Source organism: Lissotriton vulgaris, chromosome 4_1 (assembly GCF_964263255.1).
Source record: "Lissotriton vulgaris chromosome 4_1, aLisVul1.2, whole genome shotgun sequence".
Classification (NCBI taxonomy): domain Eukaryota; kingdom Metazoa; phylum Chordata; class Amphibia; order Caudata; family Salamandridae; genus Lissotriton; species Lissotriton vulgaris.
The window spans coordinates 51634690-51659065 of record NC_141691.1 but is presented as its reverse complement, the minus strand read 5'-3'; the positions used below and the strand labels follow the sequence as shown (position 1 = coordinate 51659065).

At 47.1% G+C, this 24376-nt stretch overlaps 1 protein-coding gene across 1 annotated transcript; it reads right to left on the bottom strand.

Annotated features, from left to right (window-relative positions):
* Positions 1-345: 345 nt before the first annotated feature.
* Positions 346-23889, bottom strand: LOC147718345 (uncharacterized). The gene is made up of 4 exons (XM_086967189.1): positions 23772-23889; positions 3547-3645; positions 2680-2802; positions 346-893 (listed from the first exon to the last, which is right to left on the bottom strand). The coding sequence occupies exons 1-4, from the start codon at positions 23887-23889 to the stop codon at positions 493-495; spliced, it is 741 nt and encodes a 246-aa protein (XP_086823315.1). The 3' UTR covers positions 346-492.
* Positions 23890-24376: the final 487 nt, after the last annotated feature.

Here is a 24376-nt window from a genome sequence, read left to right as displayed (position 1 = left end):
TGAGGAAATTTTATCCGACCAAGATTGCCAACCTTATTCGGTGTTTCCCGTGGAGCCAGCCCTGGGTCTAGCCCTACTTTCAAACACAAATTACAGGTAAGATAAGCGTTTGGTGGTTTGGGGGTATAATGGAGTATTAGTACGAGAGACGAGAGACTGAAGGTAGTACTACTAAAGCCCTAGGACTCTTGGATTCACTTCACTTAGTCTGTGAGAGGCACTTAGTGTTGAAAACATTTGGGCATTTACACTTAAAGGAAGAAAATGGAACTAAACTTTCAGGAAAACAGTCAACGTTAAACCCCCACCCACCAGGCAAGCAGTAAAAAACAGGTATGCTCAGATAAAGTTTGAAAAAGTATATTTATATCCCTAACAAAATAATCTCCCGCAAGACCCTCCCTAACCCCAACGATTGTCCTTCAAAAGTCCCCAAAAACCCAACTCCCAATTCCCACCCCCCAAAAGTCTCTAAAAAAGGGGCAAGGGACACTATGGGTGGATGCTGTTAACTTTTTGGGCCAGGGCATCATGCTCCTCGCGGAGCAAGGCGAGCTCCTGCTGAAGGCGGGACACCATCAGGGTAGTGCGGCGCAGGCGTGCCTTCACTGCCTTGCAGGTGCAATGCCTGTGAGAGGCAGCTGTTGGCCTTGCTGCTCGGCGGTGGCGTTTGCCTTTGGCAGCCCGGCTCAGTCTGGGTGGACCACTGTGCTGGGTGGCAGCCCGTGGGGCCACGGAGGCCGATGCAGACGACGTTGTTGTTGTTGTCGACTGCACACTTTCCTCGTCCTCCAGGGCCACCAGCCGCCGATATTCCGCAACAGTGGCCTCGATCCTCCGTTGCCGGGCCGCTCTAGCCAGCTCCTTCCTCCTTGTTCGTTTGGAAGGAGCATCTATATGAAGAAAGAAAGACATAGTCTGTAACCAATGCTCTTTAAGATTAACTCAATCATTCAGCAGAAATTTGTGTTGCAGTACAACTAGCAACTTGCAAGCGCATTACATAACTATTGAGGCCAGTATCTATCTAACCTCACACTTCTTCATCCTTGCTCTAACATTAGTGGGAGTTTAAGGAACAAATTCTACGAGCACTGTGGACTTCCATTGGAGTCGACTATGAAAGTACACCAGTCTTATTCTTCTTCTTATCTCTTGTTTTGGAAAATTGGTACGTTATTTTCTGCAAGCCGGCATAATGCCAGCGCAGTAAACTTGCACCCGAGAAAAAGAGACGCACGCCATGAGGAGTGACCTAGACTTGCGTTGCGTTACTGTACCCGTCCAGTACATGCAGGTGGTGAAGCTCTTACTTTTCTATTACGGGTGGCACTGAGAATACTCTGTTACAACTCAAGGGCTACTGCTTAATTAATTTAACTTTCACCCTACAGTGGAAATGAGTACTAGAAATGGAAAATTGAAGAAGATAAATAATCTGATTATCTATCACTTCACATGGGATGTTTTTGCTTATATATGGGATGACTTTAGGTGCTTTGCTTTTTATTGAGTGACCAGTGATACATCCACACATGAATGACTGAGTACTACTAAACTTATTAAGAGAGGTAGGGAGTGGCCACCGTAATAACCGGATCTATGCAGTGCTTGCAATACAAACTACTGCTACTATTTATGGTAGTATTTGGACAAAATTAAAAGTTCTTTTCCTTGCCTTTCCTACACTGGAACGGACGTGCGGGTGCAGTGTTACATGCTCTTCAAAGTTACACTTAGTTCATCCACTGACCGTCTACTCTCTCTAGATCATGGGTACTCACAAACTTTCTCTCAGGGGCTACATTTACAGTGTAGATTGGGGCCGAGGGCCGCACTGGTGGGGGCGGAGTCAGAGGGGGCGGGGCTAAAGCAAAACGATAACTTGTGACCATGAGGTTGCACACAGGTCCCTGCAGCAGATGCCCTCATCCACTGAGCCACCAGACCCAGCATTTACATACATCTCTCTCCCTCCTGCTCTCCCTCCTGCCCTCCCTCCATCTCTCTCTCCCTCCTGCCCTCCCTCTCCCTCCCCCTCTGTCATCTCACTGTGTGTGTGTCTATCTGTGTCAGCCTTCAGCCCGGGTTGAGACCGCTTCTTCAACGCGCACACACAGACAACAACACCAAAGTACTTAACAGGTCTTTAAAAGACCATTAACATATTATTGAGGCTTTGTTTGTTGTAGCGCCCCTGCTTCTCCACCCTGACAATCACTGCTTGCCCGGCCCCACAGAGCAGAGGCTTTGTTCTATTTCACCTCTTTGTGGCCTTGCATCTCCACTCTGCTCTGTGGGGGCCGGGGGAGCAGTGATTGTCAGAGTGGAGATGCAGGGGCGCTAACAGGTGAAATACAAAAAAGCCTCTGCTCTGTGGGGGCCGGGGGAGCAGTGATTGTCTGCAAGGTCTGCGCACCGCCAAGGAAGGCTTGCCGGGCCACCACCGGCCCGCGGGCCGTACTATGAGTACCCCTGCTCTAGATACACATATGCTATCTAAGAGTCAGATAGTAGCATGATCCAGGTATATGGACACATACAGTTTCTGTGTCACCCACCCAGGCTGTTGTCCTTCCACCCATCATTGCTTCATCATTCACCCAGCCATGCATCTCATATTCTTGCCTTCCCAGCTAGTCTTCAATCTCAATAAGTAAGGAATATATAAGAGCTTACCTCTGGCCGCCACCACCACCGTCTCAACTCTCACAGCCGCCGCCTCCTCCCCTGAAGAATCGCCCTCCGCCTCCGTGTCGAGCACCACCACCTCCACACTGGCCCCGCCACCAGATGTTCCACCTACAAAGTACATTTAAGAATGTTAGAATAAAGCACTCACTAGTCTTTGGTCTAGGAATGAAGACATGTGAAAACAATGTAATTTGTGTCTGTCTACGTTAAAGTTAAAAAAAATGTCCCTTTTTCCAGGGAAGGTTGTCTTGCTGCACTTTTTGGCACAACTGATGAAGGCTGTTTTTTTAACACGCACCATTTTTCTCCACACAGACAGAAGATGGACTTCTAACAACAAGATCAAGTTGAAACCAGGTGAGAGCTCGGCTCGACCACAAGAAATGTCTTCAATTAATCGTCAGCACTAACCACTTTTCCATTATCAGTTAAACGTTTAGTTTTATTATGACTTCATTTTAATAAATGTGTTTACTTTTAATAAAGCTTTTAAACTTAAATACAATCTGTGTTTTTTGGTCCAGACTAGAGTGACTGAGCGAAAGGTTTTGCAATTTTTGCAAGCATGAGTCCAGATAGAACACTTCAAAAGACATTATGGACAATCCCAGAGGACTGCACTAAGTTGATAGAGTAATTGCTGACTAGAATTATGGGAGTTTCGCCAACCGTGCAATCTTAGTTAGCTACACAGACAGACTAATAAGAATAATCTAGTAATACCACAGGGAGTCATAGTAGAGGCAGGATAAGAATTTAGATACAGTCTACAAGAAGAGCAAAGAGAATTTTGAAAAAAGTCAAATGAGGAACGCTAGGAAAAATAGGTACTAGTCTAAAATGAAAACTTACTGGGGCCAGCAGAGGAGCCCTCGCCTGCCCGATCCTGGCCCTGTTGAACAGCATCCGCCGCCTGCTGCTCCTGTGTCCTCCTCTCGCCCCTGGGGGGAGCTGACGTACAACATGAAAGAAAGAACAGAAAACATGGATGATTGTTGCTTGTCAATGTCAACCAAATCAAACATTTCAAAAGAACAATAACAAAATATTTCCGCGAAATTATATTGATTATGGTTAGTTTTCATTTATTTGCGGACCTGTGACTTCGAAAGTCACGTAACTCACTAAACAAAGTACTGAAACGTTCACCTAGGACTGGCAGGCAGCAGTCCGCAGGCAAGACGCAAAGTGACAGACAAACTCCATTGTGATTTCAGTCAGATCAGTGACAACACTAACAGTTGCCTGCTACATTACCAGTCATTTAAATAGTCAAACTATCAATCCACCGCCACTATTTTTCTTATTGTCAGGGGTACAAAGGAAGGGGCAGATTTAAGCCCTTGCGGCTTTTTTGCGCCGTTCTTGCGTGACTTTTGTGACGCAGCAGCTAAACAAAAAAGGGCGCCATGGTGCGGCGTATAATATTATAACAACGTGACGCATTTGGGAGATGCATCCCGTTATAAAGCCCTGCGCCATCAGGGGGCGTTCCGGCGCAAGGGAGGGCATTCCTGCGCTGGAACACATCCTAATAGTGGCTGAGGGAAATCTACAAAATTTCAATCAGTCACCTTTAGGACAATGATGCGTCACACAAACCCTGCACCTGCTTGAAGCAGACGTACGGCTTGACCCAGCATTGGGGAGATAGGGTACCCCAGAGCATTGATGGAGCTGCGCCATCGTTGCGACGCAACTCCAGCAGTAAAGCTTCGGTGACGTTTTGGGCCCATGGTGCGCCGCATTGCAAATACGGCGCACCATGTTTGGTGGTGGTAGCGGGCCGCACAATTAATGGCGCATCCCTGCTACTTTGCAGGGATGCGACGGTAATTGTGAAGGACTGGGTTCTTTAAGACCCAGCGGTGCCAGGGCACAACACCTGAAACCTTCGTGGATAACCTGCTCCGGCGTACGAATCACAGAGACACGGGACACTTCCTTCGGCGTCAAAGATTCAAGGTTTATTTGCTGCAGGGAACACAGAAGTCACGACAAGTACACCACGTGCAACTTGGGGAGACTGCTTCAAATTGCTTCTGTGGATCGCTCCTTTTATACAGTTTTTACCCATAGAGTTACATTGAACACAAAAGTTTACAACCCGGTTCCCACCATTATCCCCCAGAGGGGTCGCTTTGGTCACTTTGAAACACATGAGGTCCGGAACATAAGTGCGGAAACATTTGGCGGTTCCCAACTGTAAAAACCCATCTTCCCAACATTAGCAAATTCCATTCAGCAGTAAAATAGATCGAAATAGGAACAAAGACAGGTGCAGAGGAAGACGGAGACAGTGGGGAGATCGGAAAGGGTGTAAAAGGGGAGGTATCGGGAAACACGAGATACAGGCATCAAAGGGACGTGCCTAATGAGATGCACGGCTGAGACAATAAGTCCGTGCGGCAAGATGAGCCTCGAGCGGCGCCATCTGCCTTACAGTATCATCCCCCTCGTCGTAAAGACACTTACAAAGAACATGTGTCTTCCGCAAATATCTTGGGAGTCCCAGGGTCGCGAAGCGGACAACGTCCGTTCGCTGGCTACTTGAGGGCAAGAGACAAAATGGATGCCGTATCTAAGATGGAACCCGTGGGTACAGATGACAAACCCATATAACAAACGAACGGCTTAAGTTAGCACAGCGAAACTGCGCACACTTACTAAACTCGTCATTTGCGGTTCATAGATACTAGACTCGACCATATTCGTGCGAGTTAAAAAACACCACTTACGATTGTCACGGAACCTCAGACGCTCCTTTTGCCCTCATGTAGGCAAGCACTAGTCGGAATCATATTCGATATTCATCAGACCATCGAGATGTTGCTGTAGCATAGCCCTGTCCAACCGAGTCCCCTTGGTAACAGGTGGTTGTCTTATACACGTTGTAGCACAGAGGCCACATAAGGCAGGACCACACTGCACACAAAGGCAACACGTGAACAGGAACACCACAACGACTCCGATGATCATCAGAATCTTCCAACCCCAAGTCGACATCAGGCCCCAAAACCATCCAAGTAGCGTCCAATCCCCTACATCCACGTGTATGGATTCAGAGATCTTATGCAACCTCGAGATGGCTTGATAGACAGTAGGAGCATTATCTGGAATGAAAATGCAGCAGCTCGAATGGATCACCTTACATACCCCACCTCGATCTGCTAAGATGACATCTAAAACCATACGGTTTTGTAACGTCATAAGTCTATCCGCCTGAAGTTCTGTGGTGATATTACCAAGGGCACTGGCAGTAATATTAGCTGTCGATTCCACCACTCGAGTCAACTGTCTCAGGTTCCTACTATTAACCATAGGTCCCCAAAACGGGAGGAAACCCTTGAAAAAGTCTCCTGCCTCTTGACCGGCAGTATCCTCTTCGCTAATTACGCCTCGTACAACTCTAGTCTTATGATAATCGGCATCTACAGTGAACGTCGGAGGCAACAAATTTGCAATGAAACATGAGCCCATGAAGTCAGCGGGCAACCATGCATATGCACGATCATAGCAGATAAAGTATGTACCCTTGGCAGCCAGAAACACAGGAGACGAGACCATCGGCAGTATGTAATTTTCAGTGCAAGCACTTGCTCCAAGTCGGGCTTGTGATCTTCGGCCACGACCCATGAGACAAAAATTACCAGTGTGGGGTACGACCCATATCGGAGGCGAGCTTTTAAGCTGCTTTTCGCTAGTGAACGCACTATATTCACCTCTACTTAGGACTCTATAGGCTTGTACCTCTTCTTCGGGAATAAGCGAGGGATCATAGATATCACTATCTAAATCCTCTATTGCTATTGACAAAGGTTTTTGATACGAGGTAGGACCAGAGTAGGGGGAACGTGGTTCTCGAATGGGGTGGAAACCCAGTGCGCTTCGAAACATTGTTTGAAATGCTCGAGCTGACCCTTGGGAACTATACGGTAACACCAGATATGGAATTCCCTTATCCGTAGTGTGTGGCATCAACCCACACACCCAACAATTAGTAGTGTTAACCACTAACTGATGCTGATGAAGGAGCTGAATAAAGGAATTGTTGCGGAATTCTACACGTCTAGCCTGTTCGTGTTCCGGTAACATGTGAAAGGAATGGGGAGAAACAGTAGAGGTAAGTTTAGGATCAGGAGTAGGAGTAGGTACAGCAGAAAGCAAGAAGTAAGACATCGTATAATACACCCCACCCGCCAATAATGCAGAAGCAGTCAAGAATAATACAAACAGTTGGAATATAAAACATTTGGTACGACTGAGTTGCTGCAGCTTGAATCTGTGAACCTGAGCTCCCTCCAAATCATTCAGCTTCGAGAATGCCATTCCCTACGACCGTCCGCAACGTTTCTTGACGCACTTCGTTCTGTGTAGCAATAGTCAATCCCCAGGAGTTCCCAGGAACCGACGGTCTTTAACCTAGCGTCAAGACCTACTATCCAGAAGGAAGTACGCGCGCGGCCCTACGGCCTTTAATGCACAATATATATGTATGCAAAAACAAAGTCTCTCAGCTGTGGAAGCAAAAAGTATAAGGAATGAAGCTCAATATATGTACAAAATAATCACAGTAATATGAATGTTCAAAACTGATCACGGAAAACGGGATAATGCAGTTATCAATACAACAAGGCAAGATCTTTTTATTTGTCCTTAGTGCGAGATCGCAAAAAGTATCGGGTTTTCCCAGGACGTGTCTGCTCGTCAAACAAAGGATCCGTTGAAGGGACAGCGTCCTGCTGATCAGTTGAGTGTTCTGGTCTTGAGTCTTGTGATGCCAAATGTTCGACAGTGTCTTTCTGCTGCGCTGAGGATTCTCCAACAGGCTGTGCGTCGCTAAAAGGCACAAACGCCGGCAATGTTTCTGTTTCAGATGACGCAATGCCTCTCCTTACCCACGGGTCTGCCGGCAAAGGGATGGGGACTCTTTTGGTGTGGGTGGCATGCACCCAATTCTTACGTCCCTCGAGACGAACGGCAGTCCTCGTGGCCAGGAGCACTTGATAGGGTCCAGTAAACCTCGGGTCCAGGTTATTCTTGCGTGAAAAATTTCTCGTCACCACCCAATCTCCGGGCTGGAGCTGGTGGCCTGGACCCTCCGTCTGCGTCGGCAATGCGTCGTAAACCTGTTGGTGAATTAACCTCAGTTTAGCAGTCAAGTCATGTAGATAATCGATCAACATTGGGTACTCAAGATCAGAGAACATTCCTGGCCTAGGAACCCCCCACACATTCGCAGGACGGCCGAACACTATTTCATAGGGACTAAGCCCTACTCGGGAGTGTACAGTCGCCCTAGTTGACAGTAATGCCAAAGGCAAAGCGTCAGGCCACGAAAGACCAGTCGTAGCCTGAATCTTCGCTAACTTTAGCTTAAGGGTGCCGTTGTACCCTTCAACCAATCCAGCTGACTGAGGATGATTGGCGCTGTGGAATTTCTGATTAATTCCAAGGCCCTTACACACACTCTTCATCACACTTCCAACAAACTCACTTCCGTTATCTGACCACACGACTCTAGGCATTCCATACCGAGGAAAATATTCCTTCAGTAGGATTTTCGCAGTAGACAAAGCAGTATTGTCTTTGAGGGGATAGGCCTCGATCCATTGGGAGAATGCGCAAACCACAACTAACACGTATTTCAGGTTATTGCATCGCTCCATATGGATGAAGTCCAATTGAATCACCTCAAAGGGACATGAAGGGGGAGCAAAACTGCCAGGAGGAGTTGGGGTTCCTTTGCCAGGATTGTACATCATACACACCATACAATTCTTCACCAGACGTTCAGCACATTTCGTAATGCCATCATTCTTCCACACCGGAGACAACAATTTACAAATACCCTTCGCGCTAATATGTGCTAACCCATGCGCCATTGTCACAACGGCCAGCACATACGCATCAGGCAACATCCATCTTTTCTGATCAGTCAAATCAATCCAACAACCATTCGCATCCAACTTTCCCGTACTTTCTTTCCACTTCGTTTTTTCAGTCTCGGTGGCCTCGTTCTGAATTACTTTCACACTCTCAATAGTGTCCTCACACATACTCGATTCTGTAGGCCACCTAACTGAACTCGTCACATACATCCGAGTGCTAAGGTTCCGGGCAGTCTCCTTAGCAATCTCATCCGCAAACGCATTACCACGACCAACATCATCCGTCACCTTACGATGCGCACTACATTTAACAATCGCAACTTGCGTAGGCAACGTCAATGCATCCAAAAGGTCATTCACAAGCTGGCCATGCTGTATCTTCGTACCGTGCGACGTCAAGAAACCTCTCTCTCTCCACAATCGTCCAAAACTGTGAGCGACGCCAAACGCGTATTGGCTGTCGGTAAACACATTCACACGTTTCCCTTTCGCTAACACACACGCTCTAGTAAGAGCAATCAATTCTGCAGCTTGAGCAGAATTCTGATTCAACCTTGCAGTCTCAACCACAGTATTCAATGTTACAACAGCATAAGCAGTAGTCACATCGCCATTCGGCAACTTAAAACATGACCCATCCACATACAAAGTGCCATCCGGATCTTCCAATGGGGTGTTTTTAAGGTCCACTCGACCTTTTGTTTCTTCTTCGGTCCTCAAGTAGCAATCATGTTCTGCTACTTCATCTGACTCTGTGCTAATTGGTAACAAAGTTGCCGGGTTCAAAACATTACAACGTTTTATTTGAATGTGGCTTGCCAATAACGTCAACTCGTACCCAGACAACCTCGCACTCGTCAAGTGCTGAGTTTTCGTTCGATTCAAAAGAGTATCGACTGCATGCGGAACCATCACCGTAAGCATATTATCCATGACCAATCCTGCTGATTGTCGGATGGAGACCGCAGCTGCCGCTGTTGCTCGTAAACAACTCGGCAATGCTCTAGCTACTGGGTCCAAGGTCGAGGAAAAATATGCACATGGACGTTGCTTACCACCAAAAGGTTGCGTTAAAACACTCAAAGCACAACCTTCCCTCTCGTGAACATATAACGTAAACGGCTTACTGTAGTCAGGGGTACCTAACACAGGAGCCGAACACAATGAATCACGCAGTTCAGAAAAACTTTTCTGACATTCTTCCGTCCATGGTAAAGGAGTCGAAACATCCTTGCACGTAAGAGCCACCAATGGTTTCGCTAGCAATGAAAAATTAGGAATCCATTGCCTGCAATACGACGTGATACCTAGAAAGGCACGAACATCTCTTTGGGTTTTTGGCACAGCCATTCGCGCAATTGCTGCAATTCTCTCTGGGGTCAACCTCCTTCCCTCCTTTGACAATAAGTGACCTAGATAGGTTACTTCTTGACAACAATATTGGAGTTTAGAAGGCGACACCTTATGATTCAACTCACAGAGATGTTGGAGCAACGACACTGTAGCAATTTTGCAAATGTCCTGAGTATCAGCAGCCACCAATAAGTCGTCGACGTATTGGATCAAGGCCGCACCGACCGGCAACCTAAACGCATCCAGTTGACCCTTCAAGGCTTGGCTGTAAATAGATGGACTTTCACAGTAGCCCTGAGGAGCGCGTTTGAACCGGAAGCTGCGTCCACCAAGAGAGAAACCGAAAAGGTCTCTGCTCTCCTCGGCAATCGGGATGCTGAAAAACGCATTTTTCAAGTCAATCACCGAAAACCATGATGCAGAAGCTGGAATCAGAGTCAGTAGCGCCGTGATGTCAGGCACAACGGGAAATTGAGGAACCACAATTTTATTCACCTCCCGTAAATCGATAACAAAGCGATAAACAGGCGGCTTTGAAGGATCAGTACGTTTAAGAATGGGCAACACAGGGCTGTTGCACACGTTTCCCCGAGTCTCCTCAATAACATCTTTCTCGATCAAATCATAGATGATCGCTAACAGTGCTCGTTCACCATCAAGGGAGATACGATATTGGGGAATACGTGGCAGTCGCACATTACATTTCAACTGTACAACATAAGGGGAGATATCAAGTAGGCCCACATCATTTGAACCTGTTGCCCACAAAGACGCAGAAAGAGAACTCAATTCCGGTGGGAGCTTATCGAGGGACAAGTACATGGGAGAGACAACCCTCTCTCCTAACGTAAGCTTTACACCCGCAGGAGAACAATACAAAGTCGCATACAAACGTTTAAGCAAATCCAGGCCCAAAAGGTTTTCACCACAACCCGTAGTCAAAATCAACGGAGCTTCTAGCTCACGTGGCCCAATTTTAAGGGGCAAAGGGCGTGAAACTGGATTGCTAACAGGGGCGCCAGAGAATCCAACGGAAACATTTGTTAAGCCAGACAAAGGTGCGCCAGGGAGTTTCGAATGCATGATGGAACTTTTCGCTGCACCAGTGTCCAACAGAAAAGGCTCAACGACGCCCGATGTAGCAACTGCGACGTAAGGCCCTCTCTGATCAACCGGAACTGATACCACTCCCTCTCCTTGTCTTTGGCTGTCCTAGTAATTACTGTCGTCAGTCCCCTGATCGACGTAATAATCGTCTACATTGTACTGTGCAGATCGTCCTTGCGATGATCCACGTTGATCGAAACAATTATTAGAATTGGATGAGTTGTCTGAGCGATCATTCTGAGCACCACGACCTCTACCACGTGATGCCTGCTGTGAAGCACCACGACCTCCTCTAGAGGAGTTACCACTATTACGTTCATTCAAAACAGGACAATTGAATTTAATGTGTCCCTCCTGCCTACAATAAGCACATTGATTGTACCCTAACGATGATCTTTGGGAGGAGGAATCGTTACGCGGCTGCGATCGATTCGATTGCGACTGCGATCTATTCTGTTGGGACGCATTCTGATTAGAACGCGGAGGATACGCTTGTTGCAACAACACTTTGGTTTTGAGCTCTTTCGTCTTTTTATCAGCACGGTCGTTCTCTTCTTTCTCCCTGTTCTCATAATATTGTGCCGTAGCCAATATCTGAGCTGAGGTAGAAACGGCCCATGCACTTTCTGAATTCTTTAACTTATTGCTCAGGTCGGGCAATAAATTCGAAACAAATTTATCCACAAACAATCTTTGACCACCCTCAGTACCCATATCCTGTCCACTATGGTCGATGAATGCTTCCTCAAACCTCGTGAAGAAGTCGGAAACACTCTCGTCCTTCTTTTGCTTACAAGCTGATAATTTATCCCAGTTTACCCTCATAGCTGGCATAAGAGTTTTCATCAATGTTATTATTCTTTGGGGAAGAGCAGTAATCAACTGTTCAGGCTTAGCACCACCAACTTGCAACCCATCCGCCGCTACAATGGCCGCCCAATCACCACCTAGTTCGTTTGCGTGATTTTCCTGACGAATCTTAGCCCATACCGGTTGCGGTACGACATTGCCGAACAACATATCGATATCGGCAAGATTCATTACCGTAGCATCTACGAGCTGCGATAATTCCTTGTAATACCCTGTAGGATTTTTGCGTGGATCAGGCAAAGATTGCTTCACCTGTAGCACTTCCGAACGTTTCCATGGGAGATGTATCCACACTCTCTGAAAATACGGCGGAACAATAGGAACAGCAGTAGCATCGCCTGGCATCCACACTGGTGGAACTTCACGCATAGGATACTGGCCAGACTCGTCTGGCTGTTTTTCAATATCCTCAACGAACAATGCATGAGGGATTGGAGCGGGACGAAAAGATAGCAATCGCTCGACAGCACGTCGAACGTTAGTATCCACTATCAGTCCATTCGCGAACTGAAGCTGAAGATCAGACAGAGCGGCGAGCACCTCGTCAGGCGCATCGGCCGCTATCTGATCATGAAGGAACTTACACATTTCGTTGAACACATATCTCTGGGTTGGTATATTGAATTGACAAAATGTTTCAAGAACAACACGGGGTGGACATCTAAGAGGATTTACCATCCAACCCATCGCCATATTATATAGCGCAACGCGTTCTCTGTTTCCAGGAAGCTGACTACGTCTCTGAGGACCATCGGAACCAGCGGACCCATGAACAGGTCCGAGCGAATGAAAGAAGCTAGCCGCAAGAGGAGAACTACGACTACGAGTAGAGGGAGAGGAATAAGACACAGGATTAACAAGAGAAGGAGTAGAGACAGTAGCAACAGCAGGAGTTAACAGAACAGGAGCAGTAGCAGGAGCATTAGCGGGAGCAGGAGTAGGTGGAAGTGGAGGAGCAGTAGGGATAGCAACAGACAAAGGAGCAGGAACAGTCGGAAGAACGGGTGCAGGTTGAGGAACAGCCGGAGGAAGAATAGGCGGAAGAATAGGTACGGCAGGGACCACAGGAACTGCGGTACCCTGTACGTACGGAGGTGGCGATTTCATAAGATAAGACATTAAGGGATCCTCAACTGGCTCTTCCTTCTTTTCCGGCTCCGTAGGCAAAGCGGGATAACATTTATCTACAGCCATACGCTGTAATCTGTCAAACACTTCCTTATCCTTAACCTCCTTATCATGCTGAAATTGCTCTGCTTTCTTCACTATGGTAGCAACATTATCTCGCTTATTACGTTTAGTCTGTCTGATGTCTTTCTGTCGGGATTCCTTACGCCACAACCGAAAGGCATCAAACATGGCCGGCCTTGACTTTCTTTCAAACAATTTAATCTCTAGATTATCTAAGATCGGGGCCTCGAAGCTACCATGAGGTGGCCAGCGAAGGTCGCCGTCCTTCTTCGTGTATTTAATCCAGTAATCGTTAAAGGTAATTGGGCCTAGGCCATGTTTACTATAGAGCTCATAAGTGGGAGTTCCAACCGGAGGTATCGGACACGAGTCCTCCAGTCGGGAATCCGTACCGCAAGGTCTGAAACAACTAAAAAAAGTACTGCGACCAGGCATCTTGCACACTAGCCGAGTTTCACGAACTTCAAGGGTTACGGGATTTACCAAGTCCCAGCAAAGAACAAAACCCTCGGTTTTTGGCGGCTGCAGTCGTCAAACAACACAACAAAGTACGCTAGCAAAGTGTCACCGACAAAAACACTCACACAGCGTTAACAACAAAAACACTCACTAAAGTGTCAACAACCAAGAACTCTGGGAGCGACCCACAAATACTTAACTCAAAGATCGATGGCGTCACCAGGAAGGCCCGTCAACCGTCTCGCTCTACCAAGGTCTACGCCAGGCGCCAAAACAGGTCTACAGTCAGGGCAGCAGTCCGTCGCAGCCGTCCGGAGGCGGGAATCTTCGCGGGAAAAGTCTTCGGGCCACTTGTTTCGACAACAGGATCGATGAAGCGGAGTGCACCTTCCCTCGGAGATTTCACACGAAGTTCCTCACGATCGTCGGGCTTGGACCGGTACCACTGATGCAGCCCCACGTTGGGCGCCAACTGAAGGACTGGGTTCTTTAAGACCCAGCGGTGCCAGGGCACAACACCTGAAACCTTCGTGGATAACCTGCTCCGGCGTACGAATCACAGAGACACGGGACACTTCCTTCGGCGTCAAAGATTCAAGGTTTATTTGCTGCAGGGAACACAGAAGTCACGACAAGTACACCACGTGCAACTTGGGGAGACTGCTTCAAATTGCTTCTGTGGATCGCTCCTTTTATACAGTTTTTACCCATAGAGTTACATTGAACACAAAAGTTTACAACCCGGTTCCCACCATTATCCCCCAGAGGGGTCGCTTTGGTCACTTTGAAACACATGAGGTCCGGAACATAAGTGCGGAAACATTTGGCGGTTCCCAACTGTAAAAACCCATCTTCCCAACATTAGCAAATTCCATTCAGCAGTAAAATAGATCGAAATAGGAACAAAGACAGGTGCAGAGGAAGACGGAGACAGTGGGGAGATCGGAAAGGGTGTAAAAGGGGAGGTATCGGGAAACACGAGATACAGGCATCAAAGGGACGTGCCTAATGAGATGCACGGCTGAGACAATAAGTCCGTGCGGCAAGATGAGCCTCGAGCGGCGCCATCTGCCTTACAGTATCATCCCCCTCGTCGTAAAGACACTTACAAAGAACATGTGTCTTCCGCAAATATCTTGGGAGTCCCAGGGTCGCGAAGCGGACAACGTCCGTTCGCTGGCTACTTGAGGGCAAGAGACAAAATGGATGCCGTATCTAAGATGGAACCCGTGGGTACAGATGACAAACCCATATAACAAACGAACGGCTTAAGTTAGCACAGCGAAACTGCGCACACTTACTAAACTCGTCATTTGCGGTTCATAGATACTAGACTCGACCATATTCGTGCGAGTTAAAAAACACCACTTACGATTGTCACGGAACCTCAATTGCAATTCTGCCCCTTAGGGGCATACTTACTTACGCGTTCTGGCGCATCTCCAGAGATGCGCCAGATCAAATGCGTCACGCAAAACTACCCTTGCGACACGGCAGATGTGCCTCATTTACAATGCGGCGCGCCCTGGCGCAAGGGTAGGCACTTGCGTGACGCATCTCGTCACGTAAGAGCGGCGCATCGCTGGAGTCACGTCTCCAACGCAATGCAACTCCAGTAATGCTCAGGGCCACCCAATACTTAACATGCTGTGTCAGTCCTTTCGCCTGCTTCGAGCAGACATAAGGAATTGAATTGACGTAGCAGCGTCGCAGAAGTGCCTGCGTTAAATCTTGTAGATTTCACGCAGGCAATTTTGCGAGGCGCACAGCCGCTGGACCGCCCACCCTGCGTACTAGGAACGCACCCATTGTGGTGCAGGCCCATGGCTTTATAACGTGACGCATCTCCCTAGATGCGTCATGCTGTAAATGACTCGCAGGGATGCGGCACGTTTACGCCGCTGTTGCGTCACGCAAGGCAACGTAAACGTGGCGCAAGGGGCTTGTAAATGTAATCTGCCCCCTAGTGTCTAGCATTACGCAGTTCTGTAAAGTACACTCATACATAATAGTTACTCAGGCCAATGAGACCACGAAATAGAAAACAAATAAGCATAGTAGCAACGCCACTGAGAAGGAGAGCAGTGCACCTGAAATGCACAGAAGATTTTGAAATATAATTTAACTACAATGTAATCGTCATCAGCGGCATTATTGGCTTGCTCCATGTAAAAAACAAATATTTGCAATACAACAACACAGAGCAGGAGAAAACATCATAGTAGTGAGTGATTAAATGGCTACTACTACTCACCAAGCCCGGGGATCTCCAAGCCGAGCTGGTCCAGCAGGTCGCGCTCGCGGTCCAGGAGGTCCGTCCAGCGATGGGTGACCTGGCTGTAGGTGCGCTGGACCCCGTAGAGGTGGGATATGGCCCAGCACACCTTCTCCCACCGCTTCCGGCGCTCCCGCATGTTGTAGCCGCCGGCCGCGATCCTGCCGCCTCCCGCGATGGTCCTGGGCAGGCGGCGCTGGACGAAGTAGACCAGCGCGCCCACTTCCTCCGGGCTGAATATCTCCCGTCGCGTCACCTGCTCCCCCCTCAATCTCCCGCATGCTGTCCTGGCACTGGGTCCAGCACTACTCCCCGCCGCCGCTGCGGCCCTCAAGTGCCTGGGCAGCTTCACGGCGCCTGGCTTGACCATGGTCTGGGCAGGTAAGGTAGGAAGAAGTAGAAAATTAAGAAAGAATAGGATAGGGAAGAAGAAAAGAAAAGAGTTTAAAAAAGTAGTTTAAAAGTAAAGAAAAATAGCAGAAAAGACAAAAATATACAGCTAGGAAAAGAGAGGGATAGATAAGAAGCAAAATCGTAAAAAAAAAACTGAAAACAAGCAAAGGATGGCAAAGATACCAAGAGGATTAAACACCATGCCCAGACACAGGAAATGAATGAAAAACAAGATGGCCGGCGCCCGTTCACGAGCGCGAAAGTAAGTTTGCGTGAGATTTTCCTCGCGATCTCGTGCGAACCTCTAGATTTCCCGCGCGATCTCGTGCGAACCTCTACTCGCAATGCGCTTACTGCGCGAGATTATACATAGCGGGCGGAAACGGAAATACGTCACGCAAACAAAATGGCCGCGCCCGTACTCGACCTTGGGGTAAATTCGCGTGTTGCGCTGCAAGCGGCTCGCGAATACTGCAAAAAAACTCGCGAAACAACAAGCCGCAAAAAAATAAAATGCTCATTCGCACGAATTGGCGGCTTCCGCGGTCGGTTTCGCACGACGCCGCGCCCCGCGAATAGCGCGAAAAAAACCGAAAAACGATTTCAGCAAAAGCAAAAGCAATGAGCAGGTGCAAAAGGTCAACCTCATGATTTGTAACGATTCTTTGTAGTGCTTCCTGAGGGGGCCCTCCAGAATTCGGTTGCCTGCTTGCAACTATTGTGTGACCCTGCTCTGACCTTAACTGTATGCCACAAAGGTCCTGATTTACAGCTAAAGGAGCAGACAAGCAGGTGCCAGGCTGGAACTTGAAATTCTTTCAGTGACACATTAATTAGCCCCTAATTCATTATTGTCAGTTGGGGCAGGGCAGGTGTTGTTAATAAACTAACCCCAAATTAATTCATGTCAGTTCAAGCAGGGCAGGTGGGCTTGCTTTCCCCCCCCATCTTCTACAGTGATGATGAACCAGAGGGTGGCATTGATGTAACAGAGGGTGGCATGGGTCAAAGAGAGGGTGCCAGTGGTAAAACAGAGGGTGCTGGGAGGCTGTGATGATGAACCAGACGTAGAAACAACATAGTCGCGACCGTTGCGAGCCGACAAGTAAGTTCGCAATTGCGAACTAGTACCAAATCCTCGCGAACTGGTAGAAACACTTGCGAACACAAAAAAAAAAAAAATCCGCAAATTCGCGAGAATTCGCGGATTTTGCGGATTGCCAATTCGCAAATCCGCAAAATTCGCGAACGCGAGATTCGCAAAATTCGCCCATGCTTACTCTAACATCATAATCACCAGCTTGATCCTGCTTGTTGAGTGTAGATTGGACATGAACAATTCCATGCTGCTCTGAAAGGGACCAACGTAACCAGTTGTGAAACTTAGCATTGTCCACAGTTTCTTGGGTCCAGTGGACACCCACTGTCTGCAGCCACATGTCTTCTGTGGTAGCAGGCTCAGGGAAAACTCCGTCTGGATAGTGCCCTGGTCATTATGGGAAATCTCCAATGAACTTCATAAGACATGAGGCCATGAGTTCTGGTCTGTGGCATCTGCAGTTATTAATGATCAAGTTTTATTTTTTTTCCTTTTTACTTTACAGGTTGCTGGGCGGTCAAAGGGAAACGGAAGTCTCCACCATGCTGTCCTCCTGGGAACTACTTAGGTTCAGCAAGGGATAGACTGACAAGGCTTCATATTAAGGCTTGGAGGGGCATATGATAACGAGATGCTGGGAGTGAAAGTATAGATTACAGAGCGAATGATGCCTTGAGCCAGACAAAAGGAATGTTCACTGTTTACAAGGAAATGTTAACCTACAAAGCTGCAAAGTACATTCTTTGTTGTCCCCAACAACACTGTTAGTATTTACTGTCTATTCCAGCAGTCTCTATGCTGGGATCAATACAAAATTCACCAGAAGGCCGCAGACCATTCAGAGCTCAGTGGCCAGAATCCCTTTCAAACTTTCACGCTGCACTCACAACACACCACACACTGAAGGAGCTCAACTGGCTGACTATACACAAAAAAGCACAATTCAAAATCTTTACCAACATGTCAAAGGCAGTAGATAACACTGATGCAGCATCTCAACAAATACATCTGTTTTCACAAACTTTCCCGACACCTGCTCTTATCCAGAATTCTACTTGCACAAATCCCACACAAACAGAAAAGCAGGTCAGGTGGTCGAGTCTCCTCCTACATCTCCTCTTAAGCATGAAATACCTCTCTTAACAAATAAGAGTGTCCTCATTACTTCTGGAACTCTACAAGAAGATGAATATGCCTTTTTGAGTAGTCCCACTAGGCTTTAGGTGTGCCTCGACTCACACCTTCTCAGCGCCAAGATACCCTCCCTGGAGATAGCACACTCTACAAATCTGCATGCCATAACACACTGCTTTTTTAAAATAATGCACATTTGGGAACCTTCCCCATCCTCAACCACCTCTCTTTTATTTTAAACAAACTTTGGGGTTTTACAAAGGTTCCAAATATCTACAGTGCATCATAGTTATTAATATTCAGGAGAATATTCCACTGTGTCATGGTATTCACATTTCTATAAACACCCACTATTCAAGGGCAATAACCCACCTCGTTCACATTTGCCCCCCCCCCTCCAGCAGCATACCATAGACCATGACTTACTTGTTGCATTTCTTAGACTGCTGCAGGTATTGGAGCTCAGAATCGAACTCTGCCCCCCCCCCAGCTAACGCCCCCTCCCTGCCCTCCCCCCTAGGTGTGTCACTTCCACACAAGCCATTCTTGTGTGTTCAGCTTGTACCTCCAGTTGTGTGCCACTATTGGCAAAGGTAGCCTTTTAGGATATTGCTAGATTCTCAAAGGTTGCAGGGTAGGCAGGGTTGCATAATATTCAAGCCGTCTCTGCCGGAAGTCCCTCTCCCATTTCTTCATCTTCAGCATCGTCTCGGACTCGGAATAACACCACCAAATTTACCCAAGCTCGTGCTGCGTTTAGTGTTTTCTCATTTCTCGTTCATTTAGCTAATTGCATTCTGATTATCCAGTCACATTCTGCCCACTTAATGAATTCCTTCTTCCATCTGACTATACTCGGTCCCTACGGTGCTTTCCAACGCATCGTTATTTCCCTTTTAGCTAGTACTAAGCCCATATCTATATATTTACTCTGGATTTTATTTTTAGATGTGTGTGGAAACCAATGTAATAGGCAATAGCCCTGGAACGCCTCGACTTCTCTGTCAGTAACTTCCGCCAGCAGCCTTGTTACCTCTTCCCAGAAACTACCCAGGTGCGGGCAGGCCCAGAACAAGTGTTTGCAATCCACCCCTTCCCTGTGACATTGCGGACAAGCTGCTGTTTGGGTTTCAAATATTTACTGATCTTCTCTGGGGTAAAGTATGCCCTATGTAGTAAGTAAATATACACCTGTTGGAATCTAGCATTCCTGGTGCTCTTCCACGCCCTCTCTACTATTTCCCCCCAAACTTTCTCTAGAATAGCCTCGTTGATGTCCGCCTCCCACTTCAACCTTAGTTCTGTTACGGGCTGTTGTGTTTCTTGAGTAGTTCGCCTTTAGAGGCACGTTACCACCTTGATGGTACCTGCTGCCAAAGCCATATGTTGGCATCCTAGTGACATCTGCAGTTCAGGGAGCCCCTCTCTCCATTGCTTTTGTATAGCTGCAGTTAGGGCGCAATATAACGGGAAGTCCCCCTTAGAAACCCATAACGATCCTGCAGATCATTAAATGGAATCATAGCTCCTGCTTCATCTGGATCTCCCATAGTCCCCAACTCTTGCTCAGCCCAGGTTGCTAATCTCTGCCGGTTGCCTCCATGTGGCAGGTCCTCACACATAAGCAGTGGAATCTCTGGAGCATAAGGGCACTTAATCTTAGCTCGCTTCAAACATCTATTCCAGCACAGACAGGCTGTACGTAATTCCAGGGGAAGAGTTAAGGATCTAATGGGAAGCTTCAATACAATTCAGGACAGTACTTTTAGTGTCACTAAGTTCTCTCTCAGCTCTCCCTCTGCTCTGATGCAGCTCGCCACCCTCTTTGTGAGCCTTTGCAGTTGTGCTGAGATGTAGTATGCCTTAAAGTCAGGCACGCCAACCCTCCCTCTGCTCTCGGGTGCATAAGCACCGCAAGTGCCACTCAATGCCTTCCATTTCCCCACAGAAATCCCGACACCATCGATTTTATTTGGGTAAAGTATCTCACTGGTATCCAGACCGACAGGGTCCCAAAGTAATATAGCAGCCACAGTAGCGTCATCATCTAGAGCAAGACTACTCGGCCGGCCACAAACATTGGCCAGGAGGCCCAAAATGCAAGATTTCCTTTCCTATTTCTAATGACGCTACCTTTGTTGCACTCTAAGATGTCTCCGTGCACGTGGACTATTTGGGTGCCTAAGTACGTCAAGTTCCTATCTTCCCACCTCACTCCTTCAATTGCTCGCAGGCCTATCCTGCCTTCTTTTGAGGGAAATAGACAAGATTTCCCCCAGTTCACCTTTAACCCAGTTGCTACTCTCAACCCTTGTAATCATTCTTTCTCGCCCCTGAGCGCCTCACCGGACTCTGCCAAAAACATCAGCAGATCATCCGCGTAGAGTGCTATATGGTTTATTCGCCCAACAATAGTGAGTCCTTGATAGTAACGCCCAATTCTGGTCCTAGCTGCAAACGGCTCCACCGGCAGGGTGAGCAAAAGGGGAGAGAGCGGACATCCTTGCCGCGTACCACAACCTACCCTGCAAGCATCCACTATGAGTCTGCCTTTTTAACCCTGGCCCAGGAGTTGGAATACAGGAGGGCCGTTCAGTTCACAAAACCGTCTCCCAACCCAACTTTCCTCATCACGCGGAATAAATAAGGCCATTCCAGGCTATCAACAGCTTTTTCTATGTCTCATGAGAAGGCCGTCACGATTTCCTTCCTATATGAATCTGCTTCTAATATCTGCAAGAAACGCCTGATATTTATGGCTTTGTTTCTGGTGGGTATAAACCCAGATTGGTCACTATGGATTAGGTTGGTCATGTGTGGAAGCAGATGAGTTACCTGTACCTTACTCAGGATTTTGTAGTCTAGGTTGAGCATAGAGAGCGGGCGGTATGCTGCTCTATCCCAAGATGGCTTCCCCGGTTTAAGCTGCGGTATTATTATTGACGCTCTGGTCGAGACTGGGAGATGCCCCACCTGCTTCGCATAGTTGTCCCCAGTGATTAGTTCTTTGACATATTTTTAATAGCTAACAACAAAAGAACCGGGGGTCTATAACGGAGCTCCAAGTACTCCGAGCTTCTGCAAAACTCCTACATAAGTGAGTTAGGCGCTAATAGAGCTATATAAGTCTCTATATCAGAATGTGTGCCAGGACAAACCTGTCGAAGGACCTACTGAGATTGTTGGTAAGACCTGTACAGAGATGTGTTGGATTCCCATCAAATAGGTGTGTAGATCAAGTGTTCTCATTTGGTCATCCAAAAATGGGGTGGTATGTCTCTTGATCAATGAGACCCATCCATCGCCCTTACTCAATTGGGTCGCACCATCAATCGCTAAGGTACCCATGAACAAATAATAAAGATGGGATGGAGTGCAGTGCAAAAATCAAAAGATGTGTGAGTTAAAAACAAGGGGTAAAAGGATCAATAGGCGAACAACTCTAACGTAATTTGTCCTTTCCCTCAAACAAACAAGAACAATGCAGAGGAAGCAGTCTAAACATATAACTGCATTTACAAGGGCAACATGTTTCAGCCGGTAGGGACATGATCCCATGGCTTTCTTCAGGGCCAGAGTTCTAAGCATTAGCTACTGCATACATAAAGTGAACGTAACGACAATCTGTAAAGGATATACATAAATAGTCCAAAATCGTGTTCCTCTGTACCAAACGGTGTCTCTTACATCTGTTAACAAGAAACAAGAAATAAATTGTAGTAAGTCCTATCAAAACAGGAAAGACCTGGCACTGGCTTCTACTGAGATTGTTGGTAAGACCCGTACTTTTGCTAGCCCAGATCTAAACCTGCTACAGTTTAGCTCCATCCTATTGAGGACACTCATATTTAGAGGAAAGCTTTTTATATTAAGTGATGGATCTTGGGAACCTGGGACTTTTATGGGCTCTGTGACTTATTCCACCCTTGGGATTTTTTGTGGCTCTGTGAAGCTTGACTGTTATAGGGGCTATATTATGTATTGGAGGGAGAGATAGAGTAGTACTGTCCACCCTTCCGTTCATTACCCCTTCCTTGCCTTCACAGAGCGGGGCCTCCTTTTTCCTGAGCTGGGTTCCAGGAGAGGTGAGGTACACTCCCTGTACTATTCAGGTGAGTAACATTAGTAAAATAAATTGGCTTAATTAGTAGAAGCCAGTGCCAGGTCTTTCCTGTTTTGATAGGACTTACTACAATTTATTTCTTGTTTCTTGTTAACAGATGTAAGAGACACCGTTTGGTACAGAGGAACACGATTTTGGACTATTTATGTATATCCTTTACAGATTGTCGTTACGTTCACTTTATGTATGCAGTAGCTAATGCTTAGAACTCTGGCCCTGAAGAAAGCCATGGGATCTTGTCCCTACCGGCTGAAATATGTTGGCCTTGTAAATGCAGTTATATGTTTAGACTGCTTCCTCTGCATTGTTCTTGTTTGTTTGAGGCAAAGGACAAATTACATTAGAGTTGTTCGCCTATTGATCCTTTTACCCCTTGTTTTTAACTCACACATCTTTTGATTTTTGCACTGCACTCCATCCCATCTTTATCATTTGTTCATGGGTACCTTAGCGATTGATGGTGCGACCCAATTGAGTAAGGGCGATGGATGGGTCTCATTGATCAAGAGACATAGCACCCCATTTTTGGATGACCAAATGAGAACACTTGATCTACACACCTATTTGATGGGAATCCAACACATCTCTGTACGGGTCTTACCAACAATCTCAGTAGGTCCTTCGACAGGTTTGTCCTGGCACACATTCTGATATAGAGACTTATATAGCTCTATTAGCGCCTAACTCACTTATGTAGGAGTTTTGCAGTAGCTCGGAGTACTTGAAGCTCCGTTATAGACCCCCGGTTCTTTTGTTGTTAGGATTACAGTTAGGGGGATACGAACTGGGCAGGTCTTTAAATTTCCCTCAGACCCTTCTTCAATTGTTTGTGTTTTAATATTTTTAATAGCTCCCCTGACTTCTCCAATTTCTATGTCCCGCCCCATAGCCTCCGCAATGTCCTTTGCCAGGACTGGTAAGTCCACACCACCTACAAATTCATCTAGGTTATTCCCCGCCTGGGTTGCCCTACTTTTGTACAGATCAGTATAGTAATTTAGGAACAGGTTATTGATGCCTTGCTGGTCATAGATTGCTTCACCGTTCAGCTCCCTGACCTCCAATATGACAAGCCTCTCCTGGCTGGGTTAGCTCACTAAGCCAGTAGCAATCCCGACTTATCCCTCTCCATATGGGCTCGGGCAATATAATTTTATAGTCGAAACAGCGGAGGCATTCCACCTGCATCTAAAAGTTCCCCCTGTTTAGCAGTGTTCTCCGATCTTTCCTGCTCGAGTTCCCTGAGGCACTGATCCACTCTCTGTATGTCCTCTTGCACTGTCTTAAGAGTTCCCACCATCCCGATATACAACACCCCTAATGAATGCCTTAAAGGCACCCCACTCTATCGAAGTATGTGATGCTGTGTTAGTATTGTCTTGAAAATAGTGTTCTGTGGCTGTGCCTACTTCTCTGTGAAACTCCTGATCTTCTAAAGCCTCAGGTCGCAGTGGCCATGTGGGTATTTTGGGTCTTGCTTGAGACCACTGTAAGTGTAACAGCTCCGGGTGGTGATCTGAGATTGTTCGAGTGAGTTATTCGCTACTACGCACTCCTTTATGTACGTCTTATGATCACAATATGGCAGCCAGTCAGACATGAAGGCCATGCAGTACCGCAAAGAAGGAGTAATTCCTCTCTAGGAGTCTACCAATCCCCATCCCTGCTGCCAGTTTTGCCTAGCTTCTGCAATTTTGTATGTGGGGGCATCTGGTAGTGGGGGTTGGGATCGATCTAGAGTAACATCAGATATGCAATTAAAGTCCCCTCCAAATAGCACTGAGCCA

Excerpts from the sequence above, each read along its gene's own strand:
- LOC147718345 (XM_086967189.1), bottom strand. The coding sequence starts at position 23,889 with ATGGTGGGAACTCTTAAGACAGTGCAAGAGGACATACAGAGAGTGGAT. Across the intron at positions 3,646-23,771 it reads GGGGGAACTTTTAGATGCAG|CTCCCCCCAGGGGCGAGAGG; the intron begins GTGGAATGCCTC and ends GTTGTACGTCAG. Across the intron at positions 2,803-3,546 it reads GGGCTCCTCTGCTGGCCCCA|GTGGAACATCTGGTGGCGGG; the intron begins GTAAGTTTTCAT and ends TGTACTTTGTAG.